Here is a 27,561-nt window from a genome sequence, read left to right as displayed (position 1 = left end):
TTGAATTCTTATCATTTTTCACAATATTAGTTTTGTCTTTATACTGGATCATAAATTAATCCTTGTGTAACTGCACATTTATCCCATCAAATAGCGAATAATTAATTAATCTTCCAATTTTTAGTTGCTTCATCTCTCTCTGGTTGCTGAGCAAAACTGAACATAGAGAAGCATCTGATCTAACATCTGTACTAATATTAACAACAGTTAAAATACTATATTGGAGTGGAGCATATTTCAAAGCATAGATATCAAAGGGTGAGTGATTTTTCCATTACCTCCATTACAATATGATATTCTAACACCTCTTGGGGTCAAGAAACTCTCACCCCTCATGTAAGTCCACTTATCTCTGAAAACAGACTTCATTTAAGGAAACTGGAATGAGCAGAGGACACAGCATTCCTCTTAAATCCTCATTCATAATTGCATGTCCAGAATTTTCTCTGTTTAATTTTAGTCCAGTGGTTTCACTGCAAATTCAGTCTCACATTACCACATTTCCTTAGATGTGAAACAGGCTCTCTCTGTACCAAAAAAAAAAAAAAAATCACCTTTTGATGAAACCTACAAAAGCTAATAAAAAATTTGGACGATCAAAGCAAATGGCATGACATAATAACACAGGTGGCCAAGAGAAAAATATAACAATAATTAGTCAATAATTCAGTCTGACTGGCTGCTGAATCACTGTCAATACTGTCAATTTTTAGCTGCAGGAAGCCAAGAAGATAAATAATTAAGGAATAATATACAGTCATCATTGGTAAATAAACCTGACAGGGTAATTCTGTATCACCCTGAAGGAGTATATTATGCCATACTGACCGTCTTTCTGTACATTATACTGTATCCAATAAATGACTGCTTACTAAATAATTAAACTTGTAAAAATAAAGTTACTTGTATATTAGCAAAGAAAGAAAACAGGCTGACAATATTCCAGTATCAATTTATATATTAATATTATATGCAATCTAGGTTACTGTTTCTATGGACTAGTTAGCTATTTAGCTATAGTGGAAAATTGTTAAGTTCTCTCTTAACAGTCCGTTAGTTTTCAGAGTTATGTTTTTATTATCTTGCTTCAAGTAGGTTTTCATCGGCTAATAAATCTTTTAAAATGTTTTATTACTATAATACCATAAAAGTAACATAAAAGTTGCACCAGTTGAACAGTGAGGGAAAGAAAAGACAAGATAATAAATGAAAACAGCTCAGCGAAGCCCAGTTCAGACTACATGGTTTTAATACAAAACTGGCATGATCTGCTTGACGTAGGGCAGGGGTGCTCAACCCTGGTCCTGAGATCGACCTTCCTGCAGAGTTCAGTTCCAACCCTGCCCAAACACACCTGAACCAGCTAATAAGGATCTGAAGGAGCACTTGATAATTACAAACAGGTGTGTTTGATTAGGGTTGGAACTAAACTCTGCAGGAAGGTCGATCTCCAGGAACAGGGTTGAGCACCCCTGACGTAGGGTGTTGTGGGGATTCATAAACGACACTGGGTGTCAGGATGCAAGATTCAATAATTTCGTCTTGTGACCTAGTGGATGACAACCGATGCCACATCTGCGATGCTTCACGACGTGACGGCAGAAAGAGTAGCATGTTTATTATTTTTTTTGGGTCATCCACAACGAGTTCTGTTACATCTGTGACACTGGCCAATAGAAGCACAGAAGTGCCTTCGCACATGCTTTCAAACATGCTGAAATGAAAGACAGACAATGGCATCTGTCCTGCTTAGGTGAAATTTTATTGAGGAAATGTTTGTGAAACTATGCATTTATGATGTTTCCTTGAGGGACTACGACAGAGTGAAAAGCAGTAAAATAAAAACTATTTTACCTCAATTCTCTTTGACCATTGGTCTCAAACTCAGTTCCCGGAGGGCCACAGCTCTGTACAGTTTAGCTCCAAACCTAATCAAACACACCTGATCCAGCTAATCAAGGTTTTCAAGTTTAGTGGAAACTTCCACGCAGGTGTGAGTTGGAGCTGGCTGGAGCTAAACTCTGCAGAGCTGCGGCCCTCCAGGAATTGAGTTTGAGACCTCTGTCTTTGACAGTCCATACTGTCCTCTTCATGCAATCCAGATTTGTGTCCAATGTCGGGTTTTCTTTCTGTTTGGGCTTTTCTGACAAGAAGACAGGCAAAACACATATCAACGGATAGTCTGATGTTTCCAGTTGACAACACGACAAGATTTTAGGAGTCAAAATCGCAAAATCTGACACAGTGACTGTCATAACCAATAAAAAACCTTCTAAACCACCTATAGTAGAACTTTGCTGAAAGTTGAATGTACACTTTAAAGGGGTCATCGGATGCAAAATACACTTTTACATTTTGTTTGAACATAAATGCTCCTACGATAGTTGATTGACAAGGCCATCTTACGTTAGAACTGTTACTAACAGTCAGACCGCCATTGTTTCAATGCCAGAGCAGGGACGTAAACACGAATGTCTCCGTAGTGATTGAGGTGTTCTGTTCTTGGATATAACAATGAACTGAGTAGTCATCATTTACACCCGACATCTGAGCCGTTGAAGACACAGTGGATTACTTTTGTTTGTGAAGGGAATGCACCACCCGATCTACCACACGAATCATTCGTGATCCAGCTTCACCTACAGCAGAAGTGAGTATAAGGGTCGTTTTATGAATCTTTGTAATCACCTTTTCTAATAATGTCGAAGTTGGCAAGTTTACCTTAGTTGCAGCTAAGGTAAACAGTCTCTCAGAGTACGGCTCGTCACCCCACAGAAGAGAGGGGTGGGTGAGCAGAGCTCATCTGCATTTAAAGCAACATGCAACAAAACAAGATTTTTTGACTAGGTAAAAAGGGTGTTGTTTTGCACTACCACTGAGAAATTTTAGACTTTCATTAAGACCCTAATGAATCATATCAACTGATATAAAAATGGGCATCCGATTTCCCCTTTAACGGTCATCATATCAAAATATTTAAATACTTAATGGTGTAAGAAACAAATAATCTACATTTAAACACTGGAAATAATTTACCAAAACAATAGCAAATTAAAGAGATAATTCACACATAAATATGACATCATATAGTCATCCTTATACTGGTCCAAACCTGTATGACATTTTGCAAAATATTTTGAAGAAATGTTGGCAATTAAAAATTTTGTTGATCGTTGATATGGGCAAAAACACTGAGGCATTTCTATTACCCACAGAAGAAAGAATTTCACACAGGTTTGGAATTGTAATTTTTGGATGAACTATCTCTTCAATGTCAAAACAGCCATGGGAAAAAGCTGACCTAGCTTGGAGCATGCTTGCTTGACCAACAGTAACCCATTCTATTAATTTTTGCAATCTTCGCCCAAGGGTTTGTATGTACAAGTCTCTACATCCTTCTATATCCTTCTATATCCATACAACAACAAATACAGCATGTTGCATTAGCAACACTGATACAGAAAGCTAAGAAGACTATAGTACCATAGTTTCAGATGGGAAAAAAGAAAAGTGAGGTCCCAAAAAATATCTTACTTGGGTTGGAATGTGTACACAGCTAGGTTTGAATAAACACTTGTTTAATTAATTAATTAATTAAGCATATCACTTAATACAGCTGCAGTAGAAGGAAGTCCAGTTGATACGAATTGTAGAAACGCCTTTGACTGCACACAAGGTTGTTCGGTTTCCCAAAATGTATACAGAGTCACACACACAACAGATAAACAAAATTGGCAGCACAACTCAAAGACACCCTGTGCTCAGTATCCCAGGCTCTGAGCCAATTTCTTTCAACTGCAATTTCGACATTCAAAACACTACAGCACGTCCACTCTACTGATAAACACACATTCGCTTGGCTTGCAGCGAAATGGTTGGAGGCTTTTCTGGGTATTTGATTTGGCATGGTGCAAGCGTACACAAGAGATTTCACCAACCGGAGAGCGTAATGAGAGAACAACAATAAATATCCGCTCTACAGGCGAAAACGCACTGACATGACACTAGAGTGGTCAGAGCAGAGGGGAAATGTCACTAGAGGCAATTAACGGCCTTGGTTGTAGTGGGCCATTGGTGAAATCAAAGGTCCGACTGTAATAGCGAGGCTGCTAGCATGACCTCTGCTTGATTAGCGGTGTGTGCCGGCCAATTCCCATTCTCTGCATGCTTTTTTACTGCTACTATCCCTTGTGAATCCACTTGGGGTCATCCAAGGTCTGTGTAAAAAGTATTAAGTGAGGTAATTTATAATATGAGCCACTGGCTTTCTACATAAGGCTGATTCTATTAATCTCATGCCTCTCTAGGTTATAGTTTCAGGGGAGGAGAGGTGGCAGAGGACATGCTATTCCCGAAAACAACAGTAAAAGCGTACAGAAACCAGATGCTGTGAGAAAGTTGTTGTGACTCATCAAGCTACGTATTTGTGGGGTCAAGCCTGCTTTGACCACTGTACCGCTGTTGTTATGGCAAAAATAAATGGCTAGATCCAAATGCTTTATGGGGAGACCTTTTAGGAGAAAAAGGTCTGTGAAGTACTTCAAAGTGTGACTGCAAAGGAAAGAATGCATCCATTTGTAATGGTTTTCACCGGAAAAGCTGCGTGCATAAATACAACACCATTTAAAATGCCTAGCTGTCATGGAGTTGTACACATGAGATGCTATTTGGAATCCTTAAAAAGGTATTTTTTCATAATAATACAGTTTAAACATTGGTGAGATGGCTATGAATATAAAAACGCATATTTTTGTCATGACTTGTGTGCTTCTTTTCTCCACAGGAACAGTGGAGCCTCAGTGCGCAAAGTGTGTCGGGAGACGCTTGGCTTATGAATATTAATTACATTCACCATAGCTGATTTGCTGAATGACACCGTTAGGTGACGGTTAGCGCTTTCTTTCAGAAAATTGCTAAATTAACCGAAACAGCAGAGGCTTCTAGCTTGATATTTAAGTCATTGTTGTTCACTGCATTCAAGCAGAGTGTAATGAATTCAAAGAGTAGGGGGACCAATTTCACAATTTATAAGTTTTAAAAGTTGCTACGCACCTGGTTGCAATGCTTGTGTATATATTATTATGTAAACATGAAATGGCTGCCATTTCCTGAGATTAATTTAAAAGGATAGTTTACCCAAATATGAAAATTCTGTTATTAATTACTTACCCTCTTGTCTTTTCAAACCCGCAAGACCTTCGTTCATCTTTGGAAAACAAATGAAGATATTTTTGATGAAATCCGAGTACTTTCTGACCATGGATAGAGGCAACACAACATGTTCAAGGCCCAGAAAGATAGTAAGGATATTGTTAAAATAGTCCATTTGACATTAGTGGTTCAACCTTAATTTTATGAAGCTACGAGAATGCAAAAATAGCGATTACTACGTCAGAATCCGTGGCACTCTTGCGAATCCGTGCCGAAGACTGACATGGAAGAGAAGAAATTGTTGAATAAAGTCGTTCTTTTTGTTTCCTTTGCTTACAAAAAGTATTCTCGTAGCTCCATAAAATTAAGGTTGAACCACTGATGTCACCTAGACTGGTTTATCGATGTCCTTACTAGCTTTCTAAGCCTTAAATGTGGTAGTACTGTAGCTGTCTATGCAGAGTCAGAAAGCTCTCGGATTTCATCAAAATATCTTAAGTTGTGTTCCGAAGATGAACGAAGGTCTTGCACTTTGGAACAACATAAGGGTGAGTAATTAATGACAGAATTTTAATTTTTGGGTGAGCTATCTCTTTATTATTTATTTGAATATTTGTTATCTGAAGTAGTTTTAACAGTGTTTTTAACCAGAGACATTGTAAGTTTTTTTTCTTTTGTTTGCTTTTTTAAATCAGAGTATGTGTTGACTGTGTGGATGTTTGAAGCCTGGGAAGTGGTGCTTCAATGGGCAGTATTTTAGATGTGAATCCTTTTTGGATGTCGCAGATCAATGTGAAATAGTTTGCAGCTTTCGACCTCCTGCTTCAGTCATCTTCCTTTTAGCTTTTTATGAAGTGTAAGCACTTATTTTTCAGATACATGGGGAATCAAAAGTACGCCTGGCAATATTATAGGCTTTTTAAATTCCATTTTAAATTACTGTATTTTAGATATGTTTTGGGACATGGGAAAAATATGGGTGCAAAATTCAGCAGTGGCAGGTTATTCCTGAGCATTTGCTCTATCATATGATATAAGGATCAACTGTTTTTTCAGTAAGGTGCTTATTTCATTTTATCTGAGAGATATATGCATTAATATAGGCATCAAAGCTGTGCTGTGAAGAAAATATAGGTCTTCCAAGGTGAACAAACATGTCTACAGGGCAACAGCCCGGACTTGGTTTCAATTATACATTTATTATTTACTTAATTTGTGGCCAGAATAAATATTAGAGCTCTACAAAAGATTGTGATTGGCTCTCAGGGATGCATGAAAAATAAACCGTATTAAACTTTCAAATGGTGCTAGAGGGCAGTATGGTGTTAGGTTGTGCATACCACTCAGCCATTAAGAGTAAAATCAAGCATCTCTACCTCTCTTTGGCACTCTCTTTCATTTCTCTCCTTCCTTTAAGCCTATAACTCAGGAAGAAGTGTTCCTATTTCTTTCAAGCTTTTGCTTTTATGTTTCTGTGAACCTTTGAAGAACCTGTTCAAAATGATTTCAGTAAACAAACAAACAGAGACACACATAAAGGCTTAAATGGCAAGAAGATATGTTCACAGCAGTATCCCAGTGGGGTTTTGCTACAGGTTAAATTGATACATGAGTGCTGATCATGAAGTGCCTTTAAAAGAGGAAAAAACACTAATCTCTCAAAGACAAAGTGCAAATTAAGGCTTCTGTTTCTCAGATTTCCTCCCCTGAGAAAACAGTGCTGGTAATCTCTCATGTGTCTCCTCCAGAGTTCTCAGCAGTGTCACAGACTGTGCTCAGATTTGCCAAAATACCAAAGTCTGCAATCAAGCAGTGAGAGATTTCAAAATTGACATTTCCTATAAAGGATATTTTATAATAGACATTTATTATGAAAGGGATATTATCTTTGATATGATATTCAAACTGATTTTGTAGCTCCATATTCCTGTTTTAAAAGTAAAAGTTAAATGAGATGAACACATTAAAATTTAATTCCGACAGTAACTTCGTATTTTTGTCTTGTTTACAGTATGAATATGTAAATATTCATAAATTAAAATACATTGACAAGCAAAAAGTCTTATTTTCTAAAGAAAAAGTTTGAGTTTAAAGGGGTCATTGGATGCAAAACTCACTTTTACATGTTGTTTGAACATAAATATGTGTTGACAGTGCGTGTACACAACCAGTGTATAATGACAAAAATCCACAGTGTTTTATTTTTTTTATCTTTATAAGTAAAATCTCCTTTTTCAAATCAAGCTATTCTCAGCATCTTGCCTGTGTGACGTCACACTGACCAAGTCCGCTCCCACAATAGTTTGACATGACCATCTTACCTTAGACCTGCCCTGACTGAGCTGAGTGAGCTGTAACAGTCTGACCGCCATTGTTTCGACTTCGAAAATTGAAGACAACAAGGTGTTCTATTGTTGGATATAATAATAAACATAGCAGTCGTCATTTACTCTGAGCCGCTGAACATGCAGAGGATTAACGTTTCTTTTGTTTTTGAAGGAAATGAGCACGGCAATCTACATAAATACGTTTATGTTTGCGCAAATCATTCGTGGTCCAGCTTCACCTACAGCTGAAGTGAGTAGAAGTGTTTTTTATGCATCTTTGCAAATCAACTTTCTTAATAATGTACTAGTTACCAAGTGTCGTGGTTAAACATGGCTAAATGCGGCTAAAGTGGGGTGAGCAGAGCTCATTAGCATTTAAAGGCAAATGCACCAAAACAGATCCAAACAAGGTAAAAAGGGTGTTTTTTACACTACCACTGAGAAATTACAATGGTTCCAGTAGTGTAAGTGGTAAAGCGTGTATAGTGGCTTTATTAAGACAGTTGACCCGAGTTCGAATCCGTCTTTTGCCAAACTCGTTCGTCTCCTTTTCAAATCACATATCAGACTGCAATAGCATTTATTTTCAATAAAATTAAGAAAATAATCAAAAAGTGGAAAATAAAGTGCCTCACGGGTGTTTATCTGTTATAGTTAGGTGTAGGTGTAAAGAGGGCTTTAGTGTCCCAATAAGGCAGCATCCATTTAATAATAAAATGATAATTTACACTCAAAAAAAAAATTGCTGTTTGCACTTAAATAGAGTAAATAGAATCTGTCGTTATTTGCACTTAGTGTAAATATCATCTATTGCTGCCTTCTAAAAATCGTTTTCATATGAATCACATTATGCAATCATTGTAATCACAATATAAAATCACCTTGTTTATAGTTAGTTCCTAATGAGATAGAGTTGATGCCTTAATTAAACAACAATAATTGCAATGTACTGACTTTTGAAAGTTTAAAGTTGCATGACTCCAACCCCTCAATCTCTCGCCAATGTTTGAAGCAATGTTGTTATATTCACTCAAACAAAGCGATTAAAATTCCATTTGGTTGTCGGTAGTGGTGCAGAAATTACGTATTTCAGTTTCAAGTTGCATAAATAAAATTTCCACTAAGTATCACAGTAACCTATGACAGAGAAATGTCTGAGCAGTAATGTTTTCCTTTGGGTGACTGTGGTATCAGAGCAGCAGACAACGCAGGAATATGACACTATAGCTCAAACTAATTAGTAAGGGTACTACACCAGCACTAAAACCTCTCAGACCACAACGTAACTTTAACCACGTCTTTGCTGATTCAGTCAATGCAGAAGCCCAGGGTTAATGGTGTCTCCAGACACTCTAGAATTGCATTGGAAAGACTGCTGTCAGCAGATGCGTTGTCCTGACATAAGGCAGAGTGAAACGCTTCATCAAAGTCATAAACACACGTGACTCCCCTTGACATTCCATGTACCTAAGAACATTGTGTTCATGAGGTGATTTCCTGCTGTCAGTCAACCCTGGCAAAGGCGGCAGCGGGCCAAGCACTTCTTCACTAGACAAACATCTACAAGGACAATAAATCCCCGCTCAAGAGATGGATGTCATGTATTTATATAGTGAGTGAAGGGTTTGCTGATCTTTTAGATGTTGAATGTTTGGCACAGTTCACAGACATTGTCCGGGTTTCTATGCACAAAGTGTTCCTATTCCTGCCGCTTTTCCCATCGCTAGATTAAAAGCACCTAATCTCTCACAGCCGGTCAGGTTTGATTTTGAGAGTATGCCTGAGTTTGAAGCATCATCTGAATATGGCAAAAGAAAATGGGTAAAGAGACTGAAAAACTGACATATGAAATAACATATTCACTGAATCTGTCTGCACTTGAAGTGTCAAAGTTGAATGTTATCTCAGATGTATTCAGAATGTATTCATATGATTGCTATATAGGCATATAGTGTATATAGTAGAGCAGAATGAATGTTCTAGGATGATGTGCAGCTTTGAAGCATCACGTTTTGCAACGTATAAGGTGCTTGTATAATCCTTGAAATTCATATCATTCTGAAAGATGCTAGGCTCTTTTTACACAGAAGTTCAGTAATCAACATAATAGCATAGAAAGAATATTAATAGTCACATTCTCTATCTTTGCTCCACCAATAAAAAAACCAAAGCAGAATTGCTTAGTAGCAGAAGGCTAGCAGTATGTACAAATTCATAAGTATTCATAAAACAGAAGGAAAAAAGTACCCCTTTGATCTACTACTTCCAGTGAGATTCTGAAGTGTGCATCTAATGGACACTTTGCTATCCCATGACCCCACAGGAGAGGATTTGTGAATGGCAATGAAGTGACAAGTCTGTCCCAGGCAGGTCACATGGCGATAACAACATAACGAATGTTTGTCTGGATTACATTCATACTACACATATTAACAATATACAAAATGCAGTTTTTTCATGGTAACTAAGTACTTATTCAAAAGAAGTAGTGGTATTTCAGTTCTTGAATGAATTTAACAAATCAGTTGAATGAATGATTCAATGACTCATTCGTACAGGCAGTTGCTTGCTTGTTTGTGAACTAATTAAATTAACAATTGATTCTATTACACATATTAAAACTATATAAGTTGTACTTTTTTCACAGTAACAAAAGTACTTATTCAAAAGAAGTAGTGATATTTTAATTCCTGGATGAATCATGAATGAATAATTCACTGATTCATAAAGATAGCTGCTTGCTTGTTCATTAAATTATTAAATTAGCGATTCAGTCACTCATAAGTTCATACTACACATATTAATACTATGTAAACTGTACTTTTTTATGATAACAAAGTACTTATTGAAAAGAAGTAGTGGTATTTCAGTTCTTGAATGACTTTTAACAAACCATTTGAATGAATGACTCAGTGACTCATTTATAAAAACAGCTGCTTGCTCGTTTCTAAACTGATTAAATTAACAATTAATTCACTTATACATTCATACTACACATATTAATACTATATAAAATGTAGTTTTTTTCATGGCAATGAAGTACTTATTCGAAAGAAGTGGCATTTTAGTTTCTGAATGAATTTTAACAAATCGGTTGAATGAATGATTCAATGATTCATTCATAAAGATAGCCGCTTGTTCATTCGTGAACTGATTAAATTAACGATTCATTCACTCATAAAGATAGTGATTAGCCTTCACCTACTGATATTACTGACAGACTCACTAAGATAAATCCCCACCACTAATCCATAAAATAAATAATAATAATAATAAAAATTATTTTAATTTTAAAAGTACAAAGAAAAAAGGCTGTACAGTGCATTTAAAATAGAAAAGGGCTATCTGCAACGAAGGCATGCTACAGCAGTGAAGACAACTTCATTGATTTTATTGACAGTGACTTAGTGTTTATGCATCACATAGTGCCACTCGTGTTCGATATAAACATAGGTTGACTGTCAGAGTCAGATTTGTCAGATCCCACATAGCCTTCACTGCCTGACATCACATCGATATTAAAACCTTACAGTTTAGTGCAATCAGACCCATCAGTTATGGGACAAACCGACACCCAAGAACTTGCCCTTGTCCTGTAATCACTCCTACATGTCTGCTGATCAGTCTGTACACTGTTATTATAATTACAGCGCTCCACTTTCCAGCCAGACAAACACACTCAACTCCGCATTGTGTTTGTGTTGTACACTTTATGACTCAACTGTTGTTTTCTATTTGATATTGTATTCCTCCTACCTTTCCCATGTATTTCTTCCTGATGTCCTCCAGATGTGACTTTCACAGGAGCCACAGGAGACCACCACAACATCTATTATTTTGAGAGAGAGCAGAAACAGACCCAAAATCTGAGCTGCCTTTGACATGAGGTTACGATGATTTTTACTCTGGCCCTCAGAGATGAGAACAGCTAATTTGCTCAAGAGCAAAATACTTGACCTACAAATAATATTCCCTGGACCAAATGACAAGCCGGTTTAAAATGCTAGAGCTGTGGATGATGTTTGCTGTGTGCATCAGAGCATATTATCAACTAGCATTGGCCATCTATCTCTGAAAGGGCGAAAATACTCCCAACCTCATTTCCAGGCTTTTGAACTTTATTTACCAACGAAGCCATCGGATGAACCTGGCTATATTAAAGTCTGAGATATGACTTCCTGAGGATTCCAGGTCATATTCATATTGTTGACTCCAGGAGACTTGAATATTTCAACTGAAATGACGCATTAAAATTCAACTCCTTCGGTTGTTTTTTCTCCTATATTCTTGAATTGATGGAGTCAAATCCTAATGCATTCTTTGATAAGCCAAGTGCCATTGATTGCAATGAGGTGCCGTTGACGTACTTCTGAATGAGTGTTCTGGCATTTGCTCTGACCTCTCATCGCCTCACAGACTCCCCATTAATTGAGATGGTGCTGTGGCAGATTTGCAAGGACTTATTGCATGATGAAGGAGGCCGGTGCTAATTTCGCTCATGTGTTAACTCAACATCAAATCATAATGCCACATGAATACTAACACTGTGCAAATCGCAGTGAAGAGATTGTAGCTCCATTATAACCACGGATATGATATCCGTTCGCACCAAACACAAAAAAAAATCCTTATATTATCACTTTACAGTTTATTAAAATTAAATGCTAAATCTTAATGATCTTATTGTGAACAGTTCATCCATGCATGTTTTATTTGAAAACAATAATAAGCCCCACACTATATTTCTTGTTTTCGTTAATACATATACATAATTCATGTGAATGTGCATCATAATATCCGTTACATCATGACTTCAATGTGTCAGGAACCTAACGATGAAAAACACTCTTTACTTTTTAGCATTTATTAATATAGGTTCCCATTAAAGAGAAGTTCACTTCCAGAAGAAAAATTCACAGATGATTTACTCACCCCCTTGTCATCCATTCTTTCTTCAGTCAATAAGAAATTATGTTTCCTGAGGAAAAAAAATTCAGGAATTATCTCCATATAGTGGACTTCAATGGTACCCCTAAGTTTGAACTTCCAAAATGCAGTTTAAATGCAGTTTCAAATGGCTCTAAACAATCCCAGCTGAGGAAGAAGGGTCTTATCTAGCAAAATGATTGATGATTTTCGAAACAATTGAATCTTTATATACTTTTTAACCTCAAATGCTCATCTTGTCTAGGTCTGCGTGAACTCTGTTTTGTTCAATACGGTCAGTACAGTTAGGGTATGTCGAAAAACTCCCATCGTTTTCTTCCCCAACTTCAAAATCGTCTAACATTGCTGCAGAAGTACCGACCCAGTGTTTACAAAGTGAACATGCAAAGAAGATCAAACCCCCTTTACAAAAAAAAGGTAAAACAGCAATGTAGGACTATTTTGACGTTGAAGAAGAAAACGAGACAGGGTTTTTTTCTACATACCCTAACTGTACTGACCCGGATTACACAGACTACACATGCAGAGATGAGACAAGACAAGCATTTGAGGTTATAAAGTATATAAATTTTCAAATTGTTTCAAAAATGACTGATTGTTTCGCTAGATAATTCCCTTCTTCCTTGGCTGGGATTGTTTAGAGCCCTTTGAAACTGTATTTTGGAAGTATATATATACATATATATATATATATAAGGCTGGAACTGTTATGTTTTGTGTTTGTGTGCGCCGGCGCGATTACTTCATTTTCACTTTCCTCATACCAGCAAAATAAACTTTAAAAAAAACAAAACAAAACAAAAAAAACCCAGAAACTCAGCAAATATAGGCTACGTTACGTGTCGCACCATTTTTTCCCCCTTGTTAACTAAATTAATTATATTTCAGGATTTATTCTTTGTATGTATATATGTACTGCAGATTTATAGCCTATATATGACATTAATTTGATATAATATTTAGTATTTTCACATGTAGGTGGAAATAATTGTAATTTGTACTACTGTCTGTTTAAAATAAATGAAAAGAAACCTAGCATAGTAGGTTTTTTTTCTGTTGTACCGAAATTGTATCGAACCGTGACCCTCGAACCGAGGTACGTACCGAACCGTGACATCTGTGTACCGTTACACCCCTAATATATATAGATATAGATAGATAGATAGATAATTCCTGAATCGTTTTCCTCAAGAAACATAATTTCTTATCGACTGAAGAAATAAAGACATGAACATCTTGGATTACAAGGGGGTGAGTACATTATATGTAAATTATTTGTTCTGGAAGTGGACTTGTCCTTTAATTTCTGTATATACAGTACGGATACATTTTTTAACATTTAAAGTTGTCTAAATTTATATTAGCATATTTTAAAGGTAATATTTCTAAATTAACATTAAGAGATTATTAAATTAAAAATTATTAACATTACTAGATTATTAAATGCTGATTATTTGTTAGTTCATGATACATTTGTGATACAAAAACCCTTCAATCTTTAAAAAAAAACAAGAGAAAATGTATTACTCCATAAAACACCAGATCCAGTAAAAATGTGGGAGTATGCTGTATAAAGGTCATTCTAAATCCATGCCATCTCAACACTTTCATCAGCGCTAGAGTCATAAACAACCTCTGAATGTGGATTTCTCTCTGTAAGGGTAACATATCTTTGTGAAAAACCGAACAAGCCTGGCTTTCTTTCATAAAAGTGCCAAAAACTCCCAGGTATGTATTAAGTACCCGTTGAGAATAGTCTTTCAGGGCATTATTTAAAAGGACGACCTTTAGGTTAAAAACGTGCCATCATTAAAATTAAGAAGCGGCTACTCCCACTTTGGCCAGTCCTGATTTTTTTCTGGCTGTCAAGAATCGGTCTGTGCTTATTATGTGAAATCAACGCTGTAAAATGTTTACGTTGGCACACCAAAGTGGAGAAAATTTTGATTGCATCTCTACCAGGAACTTGACGAAAGGAAAAGCTAAATTGCCTCTGTCAAAAAAACATTTACCTAAACCTGTTTTCTTGTAACGCCTATCAGATTCTGTTTTGCGAGAGCATCTTGTTATGGTACATTGTGTTCTGTGTTTTAGTATTATTTCTCGATTTGAAAACACAGAAACACAAATGTGTAATACAAATACCCATGTGTGGCAATCTTCTGTCCGCTAGATGAATGAATGAGCCTAGGTAGTAGCTCATTAGTCATTCACAAATAACGCAAGCGCGCACACACACGCATTTCCAGAATGCCTCATCACACAATGCATTTCCCCCCAACCAATCTCTCTCTTCTCTCCCTCTCCTTTCCTCTCGCCCTCATCTCCCCTCCCACTCTATGCTAGTGTGTGAGTAGCTCTCTCTCTTTCTACCCCTCACAGGCACGCACTCTGTCAGTGGAGGAGAGGGTTTCGAAATCCAGCTGTAGCTCAAAGTGATCGCCTCCTTGGGCATATCCATCTAAGAGGATTGTGCCCTTTTCCCCCTCGAACCACTTTTTTCGTTGTTCTGAACCTGTAGGATTTTTCTTATCTGCCACTCAGGTTTGTGATATAGTGAGTGTTCTGCTGAAGAATAACTGAAGTTTTTCTTTCATGGCTGAAGCACCTGCCTGTGACTCATTTGCGCTTTTTGTATTGACGTGATCTGTGTGCTCTAAATCATTTCTTTTTGGTGTACTGGAATTGTTTCGTTTCGCTGCACAAGGATTTCTTGCTGACAGCGTGGTTGGAAACCAGAAGTAAACTCTTTGGAGAAACCATGAGTTGGACGCATTATAAATGCTAAAAGTCTGTCTGCTTGGAGCGACGCCATCTGAAGAATCCAATCAAGGTAAAGCATTATTTTTCTCTTCTTGAATTGGATTCTTAAGGTCACCTGTCTAAAATAATTTCATTGTTATGGTAAATAAGCATTTTTCATTCATTTGAGTGTGTAGAGTCTAGTTTTTATTTTTATATTATTAAGTATTTTGTCTGTAATTAGGTAGGTAATTAAAATCAGCTGACTTTAAGGCGCTTACATCAAGTAGTGGGAAAGTTAATCCACCTCTCAACTTAATTTTTTTCGTTGATAAGAGTGCTGATTTTCTAGGAGAATTTAAGGAAGACTAAAAAAACTTCTGACCTCATATGCACCACATGCTAAAACGTTCATTTACACATATTTCTGAAAGCAATTATTTTATTCATAGCTTTTAAAATGAGCTTGTAAAACAAAAAAAAATGACCTTGTACTATGGGTTAAAATACTATTTTATTTTAATTTAAAATTATTAATTTTATTCAATATATTTTTTATTTTTTATTATACTTACACAACGAGCTAATGTGAATTAGAGGCACCTCTCAACTTAATTTTTTCAGTGATAGGAGTGCTGATTTTCTAGGCAGAATTTAAAGCACACAAAAAATGTTTGACTTTATATGTGGCACATGCTAAGACATTAATTTACATATTTTTTAATGCAGTTATTTTATTCATAACTTACAAAACGCATGTAAAAGGAAATTGAGGCACAAAAATGTCTGAACTTGTACTATAGGTTAAAATACTTTTCTATACTGATTTAAAAATGCATTTTTTATTTAATATATTTATTTTTTATTATACTTACAAAACAAGCTTATAATCAGAATTACAGGCACCCCTTAACTTAATGTTTTATTGATAGGACTGATTTTCTAGACAGAATTTAAGGCACACTAAAAATGTTTGACGTCACATGTACCACATGCTAAAACATTAATTTAAATATATTTTTTAAAGTAATTATTTATTCATAACTTTCAAAAAGAGCCTGTAAAAGGAATTTCAGGCACAAAAATGTCTGATGGTATACTATGGTATAAAATACTATTCTATATTGATTTAAAATTATTCTTTTTTATTTAATATATTTAGTTACAAAATTAAACAAAACAAGCTTATAATCAGTACTATCGGTTAAAATACTATTTTATATTAGTTTTAAAAATATTAATTTTCATTTAAGAAATTCATTTTTATTGTACTTACAATCAAGCTTATAATTGGAATTAGAAGGATATTTAAATGTTTAACCTAATATGTACCATAGGTTAAAATATTATTGTTTTACTATTATTAAACTTATAATTTTATAGTAGTGGTAACATGTTATAGCAATTCAAGATTGACCCTTATATTGACCTGATATGCATCACAGAATAAAATTTGACCTGAAAAGATTTTTATTGTAATTATTTAATTCATAATTGCAAAACAACTTACTATTCAGCTCATTTTTAACCACTTTTGACCATTAATTCCTCTGTAGAGATGACCACTGTGTCAATGGAGCCTATAGTGGCGATGGTGGAGAAGGTTTCCAACGTCACTGATCTTCCAGTAGAAGCTTCTACCGAAGACATGGCTGCCACCTTCACCATTGGCACCATCTTGTCCCTAATGTGTCTGGTGGGTGTGTCTGGAAATATCTACACGCTTGTGGTGATGTGCCACTCCATGCGCTCGGCTGCCTCTATGTACATCTACATCATCAACCTGGCACTAGCCGATCTGCTCTACTTACTCACGATTCCATTTGTGGTGTGCACGCATTTCTTGAAGGGATGGTACTTTGGAGACGCCGGGTGTCGGATCCTCATCAGCATGGACTTCCTTACAATGCACGCCAGCATTTTCACCCTGACTGTCATGAGCACAGAACGCTACTTTGCCGTCCTCAAGCCTCTGGATACAGTCAAACGCTCTAAGAGCTACCGAAAAGCAATCGCCCTCTTGGTGTGGACGGCCTCGTTGATTCTCACCTTACCCATGATCATCAGCGTTCAGCTGATGACGGAGAGCTCCAAGCCAATGTGTCAACCCACCCTGAGCCCTCTCTCGTATAAAATCTACATCACCTTTCTCTTTGGAACCAGCATCGTGGCTCCAGGGGTGATAATCGGGTACCTCTACATACGCCTGGCACGAACCTATTGGATTTCCCAAACTGAGACTTTCAAGCAGACCAAGAAGCTCCCAAACCAGAAAGTCCTGTATCTGATCTTCACTATCGTGCTCTTGTTCTGGGCTTGCTTCCTGCCCTTCTGGATCTGGCAGCTTCTAGGTCAGTTTCAGCCCGAGCTGGATCTCTCCACCAAGGCCAAGCGCAACATTAACTATCTGACCACCTGTCTGACCTACAGCAACAGTTGCATCAACCCGTTTCTCTACACCCTGCTCACCAAGAACTACAAGGAGTATCTCCGCAAGAGACAGAGGACGTGGACGGCTGGCAGCTACCTCAACCGACGGAACCGCTTCCAGCGGTCACCCCGTCGCTCCTTGTCCTCCAGCAGTCAGCAGTGCACGGAAAGCTTTGTGCTCGCGCACACTTCTCGCACCAACAACAGCAGCCTCTGAGGTAGGTCACTGACCTTGTCTTTTTGGCCTTCTAGTAACTGCATGCAGTTTTCCAGACAGCCAATGTGAAAGATAAAGATCCTGTCTAAATAAAACCAAATTTTCTCCAGTTTGCCTTCATCTTCGCTCAGTCCAGCAGGTCTGTTTTGAATCAGCCAGGGCCAGACTGTTTAGGGTCTGATTTTCAGATCGCCCCTTGTTGCTGCAAAGGGCTACAGAGAACTTGAAATGCTTGACGAATCTTTTATGCCCAAAAAATATGACTAAACAAACAGTACAGAAAGGTGAAGGACAGGTGGAGATATTTTCAGAAATGTACTGCTTTGTTTGAGCACGCTTGATGAGTCACTATTCTATATAACTGTGACAATCTTTCCAGATGTATAAAATGATGTTATGTTTGCAAATGAAAACAGATTTAAGTAGATCAGACATTTTTATTGAAAGAAAATGCATTTTGAAACATAACTATGAGGTTGTTTGATAGCAAGTAATTGGTTCATAGATAACCGGTAATAGTTCAACTGCTGATCGCAGTAAAATAGGTCAGATGATAATTAGGTTCCTCTGATTGGATCTCAGCACCAAATGACTCACCAATCAGCAGAACTGCTACCTGAATGCCAGCATTGTATGAATGACAGCAGACTGAAAGGATAATTCTCTAACGAGGCTGGAATAGGCTATGAGCTTGTTGAGTTAGGAAGAAAATGTGTTAACATTATCAACAATGAATGGCTCACGGTGTCTTTCTGCAATAATTCTGTCTGGAATCGTTCAGGGAAAAGGACAACAAAACTCCCCCCCCAGATTAGAACTTGATCTAATCCTAAAATTGATATTAATTTCCCGCCAAATGACAAAATTAAAAACAGCCGAGAAAGGAGAGAGAAAGAGAGAAAAAGAGCATACCAGCGCTCCTTTCTCATGTTAAATTCATTAAGATTTCTCAGATCCCATTCGTGTTTCAGTGTGACTCATTCAGCTTTGCATTCAGTGTCAGCTGAGTAAATTCTTGTCATTACACTCTAAAAAATGCGGAGTTATAAACAACCCAACGCAGGGTGAAATATGACAGTTTTATTTAACTCAACTATTGTTAAAAAATAACTATATGCTTGGCTTAAAATGAACACTAAATAGGTTGTGAATTAAAAATCAGACACAATAATTAGGCATCAGCAATAATCAAAAGGTGAACATTTATTAATAAGAAATGTAAAAAATGTTTGTTATTTAATTATGATTCAACTTATTAATAATTGTTTATTTATTGAAGATATTAATATATGTTAACCTATTTTGGGTTCATTTTAAGCAAGAAATATAGTAATTTTTAAGCAACAGTTGAGTTAATATAACTACCCAGAAGGCTGGGTTAAACATTTAATCCAACTGCTGGGCCAAAACAACCTAATTGCTGGGTTTGTTGAAAAATTGTTTTTAACCCAGCATTTTTTAAAGTGTAGGTTTTTTTAATCTTCACTAAAAAAAAAAAAATACATAATGGAAATTTAACCTTCTAGATCAGGTTATCAGAGTCTTTTTGTATCATAACTACAACATCTATAACCATTTATACTAAAGAGTTTCCAAATTGCTAAAAAAAAAAAAAAAGTAAAGGTAAAAGATCACAGCATGAACTCTAAAAAAAAAAAAAAAAAAAAAAAAGATGGGTTAAATACAAACAAAATATGGACAAACCCAGCGATTGGGATGTTTTTACCCAGCAGTTGGGTTAAATGTTTAACTCAAAACTGTTTTCTGGGAAGTTTTGTTTAATTCAATTTTTATTGCTTGAACCCAAAATAAGTTGGAAATTAACATTTACTAATATGTTCAATAAATGAACTTTTATTAATAAATTATAATTGAATAATATATATATTTTTAATTGCTTATTAATAAATGTTCACCTTTTCATTATTGCAGATGCCCTTAGTAATTATGTGTCTGATTTTTAATTTACAAATTTTGGGTTCATTTTAAGCAAGCTATATAGTGATTTTTTTTAAAACAGTAGTTAAATTCCACTTTTGACCACCACTTTTGAGTAGTTAAATAAAACTACCCAAAAGGTTAGGTTAAACATTTAACCCAACCGCTTGGCCAAAACAACCCATTTGCTGGGTTTGTCTACATTTCACCCAGCGCTGGGTTGTATTTAACCCAGCATTTTTAAAGTATAGGGTTTTTTAAATCTTCACTAAAATACAAGATAATGTATTGGAATAAATATAATGGAATATAATGGAATTTTAACATTTTAAATCACGTTTTTGTATCATAAATGCAAAATCTATAACAATTTATACTGAAGAGTTTGTAATATGATGAAATTATATATATATATATATATATATATATATATATATATATATATATATATATATAAATATGTAAAAGATCACAGCATGCACTCTAAAAAAAAGGCTGGGTTAAATACAACCCAGCGCTGGGTAAAATATAGACAAACCCAGCAGTTGAGTTGTTTTGACCCAGCAGTTGGGTTAAATGTTTTGTTTAACTCACTTTTTATTGCTTGAACCCAAAATAGGTTGGGAATTAAAATGTGTTAATATGTTCAATAAATGAACAATTATTAGTAAGTTGAATACATTATAATTAAATAATAAACTTTTTTTAATTGCTTATTAATAAATGTTCACCTTTTAATTATTGCTGATGCCTTTAGTAATTGTGTGTCTGATTATTAATTTACAATTTTGGGTTCATTTTAAAGTCATTTTTAAACAATAGTCAAATGTCACTTTTGACCACCACTTTTGAGTAGTTAATTAAAACTACCCTGAAGGTTGGATTAACATTTAAACTGCTGGCTCAAAACAACCCTGGGTTAGTCAATATTTCAGCAATTTCCTCATTTTTTAAGAGTGTTTATGATTAATTTAATTTCAAAGTGCACTGTATAATTATTTAGACAGACTTCTGAGCACCAGACAACCTTAACCCTAACCCAGACTGTTATTAAACATAAACATAAACACATAGACTAAATAACCTCAGATAAATTTTACCCGCACAGTGAGAAATATGTCCTGAGAGCTTTAGAGTGCCTCTGCACATATACTGCAGCCTGATACTGTCAAAACAATAAGTTAATTATTTTTCCAAGCACTGTAAATACAAAGCTTTCAAAAAACATAAACACTAAAATAGTCTGAAACAAAAGTTCATAGTTCAAATCTTTTTTTTTTCCAAGTCAAGAAAGACTGTTCACTGAATTGAAAGCTGATCACTGCCAATGATTACAATATCATCACATCCAAAGCTGATACAGTTTATTGAATTCCTTCTCAATGTCGCATTATGTTTCCATTGTCTGACATTTGAGCACTACCGAGAGAGGAAATCAGTCAGCAGAGCAATGAAACAATTCTTCTGAGGTCTTTCCTCTTGGGTGGATTTTGATAATCTGTCTTTGGCGGTCCACATGACCCATGTTTAGGAAGTGATGGACATTGCCAGAAGGAAGACCTGTGTGTCCATGCAGCTCTAAAAATAACCTGTCCTCTACAACAGCCTCTGTACACAGTCCTGCAATGTCTCTATTTGGTGCAGACACTAAATCAACATTACACGTAATGCTTACTCTTCCCCTGAGCTTTAAATATCGATTCACCACCATTGAGGCTGTGAATGCTACAATTAGGTGGATGCAACAAATATTATAATTTATGTTAAATTATTTAAGCATGTAAAAACAATTGATTTGTGATATTTATAAAACATAATTCAAAAAAATGCATACATTGATAAATTTAACACTGAATTACAAATAAACACATTTAATTAAACCATTTTGGAAGTAGAGAGACTTGTATTTTTTTTTGGAAAACATCTTCCCATAATCTTTACTTATGTACAACTTTGAAAAATAATATTTTACAGTGTATGGATAAAAAAGCAACATATGTGACCCTGGACCACAAAACCAGTCATAAGGGTCAAATTTTCGAAACTGAGCTTTAAACATCATCTGAAAGCTGAATAAATAAGCTTTCCATTGATGTATGGTTTGTTAGAGTAGGACAATATTTGGCCGAGATGCAACGATTTGAATATATGGAATCTGAGGGTGCAAAAAAAAAAAAAAAAAAAAAAAAAAAAAAAAAAAAAAAATCTAAATATTGAGAAAATCGCCTTAGAAGTTGTTCAAATGAAGTTCTTAATAATGAACATTACTAATCAAAAATTAACTTTTGATATTCACAGTAGGAATTTTACAAAATATCTTCATATCTTAATTTCCTAATGATTTTTGGCATAAAAGAAAAATCAGTCATTTTGACCCATAAAATCCAGGGTCCAGGGTCACATATGTAGTTGACAAGAATCAATATGTAGCACTATTTTAATTTATAGGATTTTAAATGAATATACAATGCTTCCATGGCACTATACTAAACAACCAAAATGTGAAGGTCAAGATTTACATTTGCTAACTGTTGCTTATCTATTTTTTGCATACTAAATTTAACTACAGGAATAGCCCATGACGGTAGCATGCATTTACCTGAATTTGCATCCATATTATCTTTTACTTAAGGCCTAGGAAATAACTGAACAAAAGTCAGATTTGGCATTCAAATCAAAAGGAAGCACAAAGACAACAAAGTGTTCCTGACAAAGCCTAACTCACTAACTAAATTCAGTTCTTATAGTTGGATTAAAGTTAAATAAAAGGACCCCCCTGATAATGGCACTGGTTTCAATCTGGACACCAATCTGTCACCGAGTTAGAGACCTTATTTGTCTAGACGGTGGGCTGTTTCATCTGGTTCTGATCCAATAAGGATCCAAATCAATACATCTCATATATTCCAGGACCTCTTCCAGACCATCTTGAGCCTAGCATGAGATACTCCTGGCAGAACAATTGTACAATGATAAACTGTTATGATCTTTGTAATCCAAAAGTAAGAAGAATGGCACACATTTCCATCAAACTCACTAAAAATAACCCCGACTTGGTTCAGTAATCAATGTTGGGCCTGCCTTGCAATAGCAGCGATCATGAATCAATAGATTTATAATTCACACTGATAACACAGGATCTGACACTTCCATAACCTAATTGTGAGAGGAAATCGGTGTAATTTGTTGCATTCTGGATGAGATCGCTCACGTTCGCCAACATATTTTGTAAACGAAAAGCTTAAGGAATGGGAGTGAGGATGTGCAGATCGTGCATTTGGATTCCCGGTAAATATGCTGAGCTTTTCATGCAGGGCTGGTGATAACAGCTGTAGAGTAGAGATTTGTATGAGCGAAATACAAATGCGGTGGTTGCAGAAAGGTTTGAATGTTAAACTTTCATTTCGCTTGGTAAACTTGAGTGAGATGAACTTTAATGGGAAGAAACAACAGCAGGGGAACAGGTTAAAGAAAATGAGAATCAGCAGGTTGTGTATCAAAATCTGCCCTGACTACTAAAGACATCTTATAAGGTTTTGACAGTGCATAGTGGAATTTTGCCTCAGCTACAAATACATTATGCATTATACACACAACGCTGAGCTGCCTACATTATCTAATTAAAACTGCTTGTGCAAACATTGCAATATGCATGGTATGTCAGGATAGTTTTGCATTTGTTTGCTGTATGTGACACCGTTTCATTATTTCGTATTCCGAGTCAATATGGTGTTGGAGTGTATAGACGGTGGTAATGGAAATGAATCAAGAAACAGGTTCACCAAAGACCTGTTAACGGCAGCGGCTTACTGACAGACCCAGGACAGCTGGCTAAGTTTATGAGACCCCATTGCTCTTGTGTGCATGCTTGTAAATACCTTTCCAGTGACCCTGGTTACACAAGTCAGGGATCTTATCTCACATATACTGTATGCACAGACAAAACCTGCCATCGGACAGTCACTTGAGAAAAGTGACCAGCCATTAATATTTTTGCCAGCCATGAAACTGTATGTGCATTACGTTAAAAGCAGGAAAAAATATTTCTTTAAATTTTAAAAAACAAATCAATAAAGAAACATCATTATAATACTTTTAAAAAGTATTTCATAATAACAATTATAATTTACATTTTAAATAATTATGTACTATTCTAAACAATGTCAGTGTCTTCAGATAAATGTGTCTGCTAAATAAATACATGTAAAATGTAAATCCATTTATTATTATTATTATTATTATTATTATTATTATTTAATTGAATTATTACAAAAACAAATCAATAAAGAAATATCATTATAATACCTTAACAATTATAATTTGCATTTTATGTAATTGTATTTGATATAATTATAATAATAATAATACTTATTATTATTATTATAAAATCTTTATTATAAAATATAAATATATTAAATATTTATAATGTATTAATGATTAAATTATAAAAATAAAATCAATAAAGAAACATTACTATTATACTATCATATAATATATTTAAATATAATTTTAATTTTTTATAAATAATAAATATAATAAAGAAATATCACTATAATACTTTTAAAAATATTTCATAATAACAATTATAATTTACATTTCATGTAATTATAATTTATATAATAATAATAGTTATTATTACTAATAGTAATAATAACAAATAGTATTGATGTTGTTGTTAATAATATAATATTATTATTATATAATATTTATTATAAATTATATAGCATATTAAATATTTATAATGTATTAAATGTAAATCCACTTATTATTATTATTATTATTATGTAATTAAATTATGAAAAAACAAATCAATATAGAAATATCACTATATTTTTTAAAAGTACTTCATAATAACAATTATAATTTACATTTAATGTAATTATAATTGATAAATTAATAATAATATTAAATAATTATTATTATTATTATTAAATCTGTATTATAAAATATAAATACAGTATTTATATAAATAAATATTTGTAATGTATTAATGATTAAATTATAAAAATAAAATCAATAATGAAACATTACTATTATACTATACTATAATATATTTTAATATAGTTTAAATTTTTTTTATAACATTTATTTATTTGCATATTTTTACATAACAGTAAAAATACAAAACTCATATTTAGTTTTTTTTCTTTGCTTTCTAACTATTTTACGTTTACTAAGTTAACTATTAAACAGAATAGCTGAATTAAACAGAATAGAATTAAAAAGAATTAAACACAAATAAAATATACTGTTTAATTTGTTACTGACTTGAGTTATTATTTTGGAATAAATGTAAAATGCCTAAAAACACTAGCTTGTTGAGATTATTGATTACACTGTTAATGTAAGAATATAAAATAGAATTGTTTTTTTCCCCACACATTTCATGCTTTCAAACATTAAACCATAGAGCTTTTATTTTGGCGGACAACTGAAGGGAAACTTGTTTTTTAAAAATGCTTTTCTTTTGTTGACAACAAATTTACAAACCAAACCGTAAAAAAAAAAATGCCAACACATTATTTGTGATTTAATAATCGTGCTAAACCATATTGCATTATCAGGTATTAGTAGAATTAATTTAGAAAGTTACCGGCCAGCTGGCGAGTTGCATTATTCCATTTCACTGTCCTACTTTTCCACTGTTTTTCTATGCAAACGCTCTAGATAGATGTGTCTGACCTCTGTGCTCGTGTATGGCATCTTATATTATATTCTAAAAATGCAATGCTACAGTTAAAATAAGCTTAACTTTAAAAAATTGTTTCAAATCTTTGGCTTCCCCCCCCCAATTCCTCCACCCGTGTCTCATGTGTTTCAAATTCTGTGTGAATGGCTGAGTGTTAATTTTAGGCCCTGACTATGAAAAATCCATTGTTCTGCATTAATTATGATCTGGGACTCTGGGTAGGGTACGGAGATATCGATCACTATTTACAGGGCCATGAATTCCTTCTGTTGCGCCATTGATCTGTGTACTGTAAATGTGTCAGGGTTTCCCCTTGAAGAGGACACTGGTGAATGTGGCTTTCTCTGATATTAGAGGGTCACAGAACAGCTGAGTTCCATCACCCCATGTCACCCAGCAGGCTACCGCAGTATCTGTCTTGCGCGGCGAGGTGAATGTGCTTCTACAAGGTCAGGCCATTACAGATAGTTGACACCACCATCACTCACGCAGCACCTAGCTAGTTTTAATGCACACATCTGCGCTAATGACTTTTTGTGAAGTAATCAGTGTGGCTCCCTTCAGTCTTTATCCTGTCAAACCGTACAGGAAACCCGGCGTGCTGTGCCAAAGTGACCAGCTTATTCCCATAACCCTTTAGTCCTTCCTTTTGCAAACACTGAAAAACACTGTTGTTATGCAACTCGAGAAAAATTTGAGACGTCTTATCTTTTCATCTATAAATTTGTCCCCATTTTAGATGAAAAGAACCTATGTGTTTGTATTATTCTCTTGATTATTGTGAAATCCACTGGAGGTTTGCAATCGTATACTAAAAAGTTTACATGAAAGCTTTATTTTAGTGCTTTTTCAAATCTTTGGCAAAACAACTGCTGAATGATTGATGTCTTAATGGTACTTTCTTGTTCTTGTTTTTTCCTGGTGTTTTAAGATGATGAATGTTAAGCGGGATTCTAGGGTTACATTACATTGTGTACTATCACATGCCTGTGTTTTTTTCATTCATCAAACAAAAAAGGTACAAACAGGAAAATGATTAAGGTTGCTCAAGCACTTATGCAAAAATGTCAACTGATATATATATATGAAGAGTTCAGATGCAAAACCAGCTAAAAGCCATCTCGGTCAAAAATGAGATAATGATACTGAGTGAATGCTCTTGGCACATATTATACGTCCATCAAATACTTTAACTTCAAACTCGCTAAAATACCAGCCTCAGCCCAATCAGAAGAACCAGTACTTACATATAAACCTATACATCTGAGCCTGATAAAAATGCATTTTTTAAAGAAAGACGTCAGATGGATTTAGCTGGTTTTGCATCTGAACTCTTCATATATATATATATATATATATATATATATATATATACACACTATATATAGTACAAAAATAAAACAACACCAGTATTACAAAATATAACATTGAAAAGTGTATAAATCAGTTGTTTTTCTAAAGTAACACTGTCCAACGTCGACACCAGTAGGTAAATTTACACCGGAAGTCCGCATCTCTCCTGCTTCCCCTGAGCCTATTGAGTTTCAACAGACTCCCTAAAGTGCACGGTGAGTTTAGTGGGGGGTAACTGAGAATGAAATGGGGTAAATTCATGGGAGAGGAGGCAATGCCTCCATCGCGATCTGATTGGATATTACTGTTATGATCGGCTGTGATTGGTTCATGCGATAAATCCCGCCTCTTCTGTGTACGTTTCACTTTCACGAATCAGTCTGAATGAACAATATACTATAATGGCGTTAGTGGGAAGACTAATTAAAAAAAGTGAACAACTTACAAACTCAGATAAAACCACTTTGTTACATCTTAAGAAACACGTTCTCACTCCCAACTCGTCACATATCGATGCTTGGTCAGGACCCCTTGGCGTCGCTTTTCGACATGCAGGGCCCATTGATTTCAGTTGTTTGTATTAATTTAAAGGGGTGCTATTATGCTTTTTCACTTTTTGAACTTTAGTCAGTGTGTGGTGTGTATCTTTGGGCATTAAAAAAGATCTACAAAGTTACAAATCTCAAAGTCCACTCCAAAAGAAGATACTTTGTTTTTAAAAAATCCCTTTCAAGAACTACAACGAATGGCTCCTTTGGACTACAACG

The 27,561-nt window shown here is 35.0% G+C and overlaps 1 protein-coding gene across 1 annotated transcript in view; it reads left to right on the top strand.

The window, feature by feature from the left end:
• The first annotated feature begins 14,814 nt into the window (after positions 1-14,814).
• Positions 14,815-27,561, top strand: part of LOC127174292 (urotensin-2 receptor) — a 54,496-nt gene continuing 41,749 nt past the window's right edge. Inside the window, exons 1-2 of the mRNA XM_051124661.1 lie at positions 14,815-15,258; positions 16,724-17,815. Of these exons, the coding sequence (XP_050980618.1) occupies positions 15,207-15,258; positions 16,724-17,814 (1,143 nt within the window). The 5' untranslated portion in view covers positions 14,815-15,206 and the 3' untranslated portion in view covers position 17,815. The remainder of the gene's footprint in view (positions 15,259-16,723; positions 17,816-27,561) is intronic.

Source organism: Labeo rohita, chromosome 12 (assembly GCF_022985175.1).
Source record: "Labeo rohita strain BAU-BD-2019 chromosome 12, IGBB_LRoh.1.0, whole genome shotgun sequence".
NCBI classification, from domain to species: domain Eukaryota; kingdom Metazoa; phylum Chordata; class Actinopteri; order Cypriniformes; family Cyprinidae; genus Labeo; species Labeo rohita.
The sequence above is the reverse complement of the archived record's forward strand: the minus strand, read 5'-3'. Positions and strand labels throughout refer to the sequence as shown.